This window comes from Pelobates fuscus, chromosome 1 (genome assembly GCF_036172605.1).
Source record: "Pelobates fuscus isolate aPelFus1 chromosome 1, aPelFus1.pri, whole genome shotgun sequence".
Lineage (NCBI taxonomy): Eukaryota > Metazoa > Chordata > Amphibia > Anura > Pelobatidae > Pelobates > Pelobates fuscus.
Genome location: NC_086317.1, coordinates 487,948,133 through 487,953,913, shown reverse-complemented (window position 1 = coordinate 487,953,913; position 5,781 = coordinate 487,948,133). Strand labels below are relative to the sequence as shown.

The 5,781-nt window shown below is 43.6% G+C and overlaps 1 protein-coding gene across 1 annotated transcript; it reads right to left on the bottom strand.

The window, feature by feature from the left end:
• Positions 1-912: 912 nt before the first annotated feature.
• Positions 913-3,221, bottom strand: LOC134573273 (E3 ubiquitin-protein ligase TRIM39-like). The gene is made up of 2 exons (XM_063432934.1): positions 2,021-3,221; positions 913-1,702 (listed from the first exon to the last, which is right to left on the bottom strand). The coding sequence occupies exons 1-2, from the start codon at positions 3,135-3,137 to the stop codon at positions 1,185-1,187; spliced, it is 1,635 nt and encodes a 544-aa protein (XP_063289004.1). The 5' UTR covers positions 3,138-3,221; the 3' UTR covers positions 913-1,184.
• Between the last annotated feature and the right edge of the window lie 2,560 nt (positions 3,222-5,781).

Below are 5,781 nucleotides of genomic sequence, written 5' to 3'. Positions count from 1 at the left end.
ATAATGAACTCGCAGTGTGCGCTATAAATGGCGTCTGGTTTACAAGCTTCAAACTCCCGGCCCATTTTCTGAGATCATTTTCTATATATACCTGGATTTATTGGATACATTTCATTATCTGTTCATTATAACCATTCCGAATATTACAAAGACCATTTTAGTAAATATTACAAACACCATTTTAGTAAATGTTACAAACTCCATTTTAGTAAATATTACAAACACCATTTTAGTAAATATTACAAACACCATTTTAGTAAATATTACAAACACCATTTTAGTAAATAATACAAACACCATTTTAGTAAATATTACAAACACCATTTTAGTAAATATTACAAACACCATTTTAGTAAATATTACAAACTCCATTTTAGTAAATAATACAAACACCATTTTAGTAAATATTACAAACACCATTTTAGTAAATATTACAAACTCCAGTTTAGTAAATAATACAAACACCATTTTAGTAAATATTACAAACTCCATTTTAGTAAATAATACAAACACCATTTTAGTAAATATTACAAACACCATTTTAGTAAATACTACAAACACCATTTTAGTAAATATTACAAACACCATTTTAGTAAATAATACAAACACCATTTTAGTAAATAATACAAACACCAAACACCATTTTAGTAAATATTACAAACACCAAACACCATTTTAGTAAATATTACAAACTCCATTTTAGTAAAGCCCATCAGGTAAAATATGCTGTTTCTACTTTTCAATATCATACAAAGAACTCGGCCTAAACCTGGAGAATTATATTAATCATTACATCTCCCATCACACTCAGCCAGCTAATATACAATAATAATCACCCAGTACACATAATGACACACACTGACAAGGTGACACACACACTAACACACATTACGACAGACACACTAACACACATGCAGGATATAAGCTGTGACTATAGTTTAATTATAGAGACGTTTGTCTGTATTGAGTAATTCTGCTTTAATGTCAGTAACATTCACCCACAATCACACACAGTGACACACAGAGCAGCTGTTGCTTAGTAACAGGCTCCGCCCACACTCAGTTCAAGTGGGTGGGGCTAACCCTGTTGTGATTCTCCGCCCACACCCAGATTAGTATTACTGGCTCCGGATTCCCACTCCGCGATTTCCAGTTAAATCTCTTTAATTAGATTAATAAATCATTCAATACATTCTCAGCCAGGTATTATCCCCATATACCCTGAATACAGCATGAAGCGGCTCAGTGAAGGTGGCAGTGAAGGTGTGTAAGTGTCTGATGGGGTCACACAGCTCATAAAAGGACAGCCGCCCGGCCTCGTAGTCCAGGAATATCCCGAATCTCCGGCTGGAAGGGGGGAGGGGAGGTAACTGGATTACTTTACTGTCATGTCTCACATTATACTGATTATTATACCCCCTCACCAAACCCCAGGACTTGTTATTTTTTCCAATCCCTGACTGACGTCCTTTCCTGTCTATACTGCGATAGGCCATCCCTACCATCCATCTCCCTGATTCACTGCCCTCCACTTCCCAGTAATGTCGCCCAGAGGAGAAACTCCTGGAGCTTAAAACCTGATTAGACTCAAATCTCTCTGGTGTTTTTGGGCGTCTCTGCCTTATTCCTGACCAGGATACAGTTTTCATATCACCCGATACAGTTACATTATTACCAGCCGTGTTTACATCCAGTAACATGTCTGAAGCCATGTTTACACCCAGTAACATGTCTGAAGCCGTGTTTAAACCCGGTAACATGTTTGAAGCCGTGTTTACATCCAGTAACATGTCTGAAGCCATGTTTACACCCAGTAACATGTCTGAAACCGTGTTTACATCCAGTAACATGCCTGAAACCGTGTTTACATCCAGTAACATGTCTGAAGCCATGTTTACACCAAGTAACATGTCTGAAACCGTGTTTACATCCAGTAACATGTCTGAAGCCGTGTTTACACCCAGTAACAGGTCTGAAGCCGTGTTTACCCCCAGTAACATGTCTGAAGCCGTGTTTACACCCGGTAATATATTAGCCGGTACATGGCGCTGTCTCTTTACTCCGGTCACAATCCCAGCTAAGCCTGAGTGTAAGGTCACTGAGATCAGACCCACATCCAGATCTCCTACAGCACGGATCTTGTTATCATCTCTCTCTCTGTCCTCATTATCTCCCTCCTCAGTATCACAATAGTCAGCGCTGTCTGATTCCCGTCCTTGTAAGACAGTTAATGGATCCGTCATGTTACACAGCTCCTCAATGTGACCCATCTTCCTGGACAGATCCTCCTTCTTTATTTCCAGCTGCCGGATTAGATCTGAGACTCGGAGTGAGACCTGCTCTTCCTGCCTGGAGATCTCACTCAGGACTCGCTGCTCTAGAGCTTCCAGCTGTTCCCTGATGCCCCTAATCAGGGCAGTGACTTCCTCTGTTACCTCAGCTGCTTTTTCTGACACTTCTCTCCTGAGCTCCTGCAGGTTCTGGACTCTTTTCTCAGCCTCCTCTCTCTTTAAGGTCAGTTTCTGCAGAATATTTCTCAGTTTCTCCTTCTTCTTCTCAGAGGCCTCATTCAGAGTCTCCACTTTTTGTCCCCTGTGCTCTCCGTATACCCTGCAGGACACACAGATACAGGCAGCATCCTCAGAGCAGTAATACTCCAGGACCTTCTTGTGGACGGAGCATTTTCTGTTCCCCAGTGAAGTGGTGGGCTCAGTTAGGACATGTTCTGCTGACTGGCTGTGGACCCTCAGGTGGGCTTCACACAGAGAAGCTTCACAGTGCAGACATGTTTTAGCAGCAGGTACAGAGGAGTGAATACAGTAAGTACAGGAGATCCCAACCTCCTCCTGCTCTGGGTGAATAGATAGGAAACTCTCCACTATGTTACGCAATCGTAGAGCACCTTGCAGGTCTGGTCTTACCCTAAACCTGTGTCTGCATTCAGGACAGGAATATTCTCTCTCCTCCTGGTTGTCCCATGTTCTTGTGATGCAGACCCGGCAGTAGCTATGTCCACATGGCAGGTTTACAGGATCTGTATAAATGTCCATACAGATGGAGCAGGTCAGCTCGTCTCTCAGATCAGCAGACGCCATCAGTGAAAGCAGGAACAAGAAACAAAACTGAATGTTTGTCATTTCTCAGAAATCAGTGGGACGGGTTTTACCACATTCCACACTCAGGGTGCGGACCGTTTGTATCAGAGGATTTAACTTCCTGACTGTTAACCCTGAGAGTTCCTGATGGTCTATCTTTTCTATAACAATATTCAGAGTGTATAAACTGTAACTAATTGTTATTCCTTATTGTACGTTTTCTATAAAAAGCTCTAAGTAATGTGTTACAGTGACAGTAACGGCTGCAGGTAAACTAACAGCCAAGGAAAATCAGTTAACGTGTAATAAATACTTTCCCTTTGGGAATATAAAACCAGCTGTGACTGTTTATCTTTGAAGCTACAGAGAATCTCTTACTGCTCCTGCTAGAGGCTGGCAGGTTCTAAATCAGCCGATCTATTATAATAGAGTGTAATTTATTGCCATTATCTTATTACTGGCCTTATATATATTACCAGGTAAAGGCACAGTCCTGGGTGGATTTTATCTCTCTGCCATTTATCCAGATAATGCCCAAATCTACAAACAAAACCAATATAAGCAAACCAGCCGTCCATGCAGGAGGGGAAGATAGCCGTCTAAAGACCTGACTCCTGTAATAGAGGAGAATTATCCCCGCCCTGCGCACCCTTGCTGGGTCGATTTCCAGACCCCACAGCAGAGATATTTACTGACATTATTTGGGTTATGTGCAAGAAAGTAAGGAGCAATTCATGATGATACATTGATCAACAACATTTCATATCACATAAAACCTATGTGATGTCTAACAATATACGGATCAACGATATTGCTCCAGGCGGGTGAAGGCTGACAATAATTCGGTGTTGGAGGTAATTTTAATGGACTTTAACAAGAGTCGGTAATGCTCTAACCATCGTTGGTCTCCAGACAGTTCTGATTTTGATGGGACTGTCCCTATCTCAGTGTCCTGCTGTCCTGGGTTGGTTAAATGGTGCATCGGAGGGCATTGGGGAACGTTCCCCAGCCAGCACACAGTGAGCCATTATTGGACACACTCGCAGTGTAATCGGCACAAATAAAAAAAAATCCAATGTGTTTCATTAGTGCTACGTTTGTGCTATTTTGTGCTGTAAAAATACAAATTTGTGCTGCTTTCATTATTAAGATAATTACCGATTAAATAAAGGTCACCAAAGGTCACCCCCCTACAACAGCCAAACGACATGAAACCGGGCAGTTGGTTTGTGCCATTTAAATCTTTGTTCTATCTCATTTTGTTTTTGAGTTATTAACAATTTAATAAAGGCCACCAAAGGCCACCCAGCCCTCCTACAATACCCAAAACAGATGAAGCTTGGCTGGTTGGTTAATGCTGCATTTGGGCCGGTTTGTGCCATTAGCATTTTTATTTGTGTTGGTTTTTGTTATTTTTGTTATAACAGTTTATTGTTTTACAGGGAAAATGATCAGGGCCGGTGCAAGGATTTTTGCCGCCCTAGGCAAAAGTAAAGTTTGCCGCCCCCTCCCCTCCCCCCCCCATATGACATCACAATGCCCCATGTTAACTAACGCAAGTACTGCAGTGCCGCCGTGTTTACATTAAAAGGCCTGCAGGGACAGGCTATAGACACCAGAACCACTACATTAAGCTGCAGTGGTTCTGGGGACTAAAGTGTCCCTTTAATGTGAGGTAAATTAGAGATTAGTGCCACGAATAATATACTAGATTGCCTACTTACAATCAGATGAGGATGGTGATGGGCTCTAGCTGCAGTCTGGCTCCACTCGTCTGGTGTAGAACAGGCTCTCTGGAGGCTGTTTGTGTTCTGGGAGAACGGAAAGCAGCTCCATTTTTTTTAAAGGCCCCTTACACAGCTCATGGTCTGGGCCCCAGGGTCCACCTTCATGTTCCACCAAATAGTTTGTTCACATGAGTAGGGGATGTCCTGATATGTGTGTAAGGAATGCATTGTGTGAATCTGTGTTTGTATGTGTAAGGGCTGCAATGTGTGTTTCTGTGTATGTACGGGATGCAGTGTGTGCGTCTGTAAGGGGTGCATTGAGTGTGTGTAAGGGGTGCATTGAGTGTGTGTAAGGAATGCATTGTGTGTTTCTGTGTGTGTAAGGGATGCATTGTATGTAAGGGTTGAATTGCTTGTGTGTGTGTGTAATGCATTGTGTGTTTTTCTGTGTGCAAGGGGTGCATTGTGTGTGTGTGATGGACGTCAATCTCTCCCTCCTCCCTTGTCACTCTCTTCTCCCCCTCTCCCTCCCTCGTCACTCTCTTCTCTCCCCCCTTGTCCCTCTCTTCTCCCCCCCTTGTCCCTCTCTTCTCCCCCCCTTGTCCCTCTATTCTCTCCCCCCCTTGTCCCTCTCTTCTCCCCCCCTTGTCCCTCTCTTCTCTCCCCCCTTGTCCCTCTCTTCTCTCCCCTTGTCCCTCTCTTCTCCCCCCTTGTCCCTCTCTTCTCCCCCCTTGTCCCTCTCTTCTCCCCCCCTTGTCCCTCTCTTCTCCCCCCCCTTGTCCCTCTCTTCTCCCCCTCTTGTCCCTCTCTTCTCCCCCCTCCCTTGTCACTCTCTTCTCCCCTGCGTGTCCCTCTCTTCTCCCCCCTCCCTTGTCACTCTCTTCTCCCCTCCCCACTCTCATTCCCCCTCCTAACCCCGTCAATTCCACTCCCTGTCAATTACTTCCCCCCCACCTTGT

Excerpts from the sequence above, each read along its gene's own strand:
- LOC134573273 (XM_063432934.1), bottom strand. The coding sequence starts at position 3,137 with ATGACAAACATTCAGTTTTGTTTCTTGTTCCTGCTTTCACTGATGGCG. Across the intron at positions 1,703-2,020 it reads ACCGGCTAATATATTACCGG|ACATGTTACTGGATGTAAAC; the intron begins GTGTAAACACGG and ends ACATGGCTTCAG.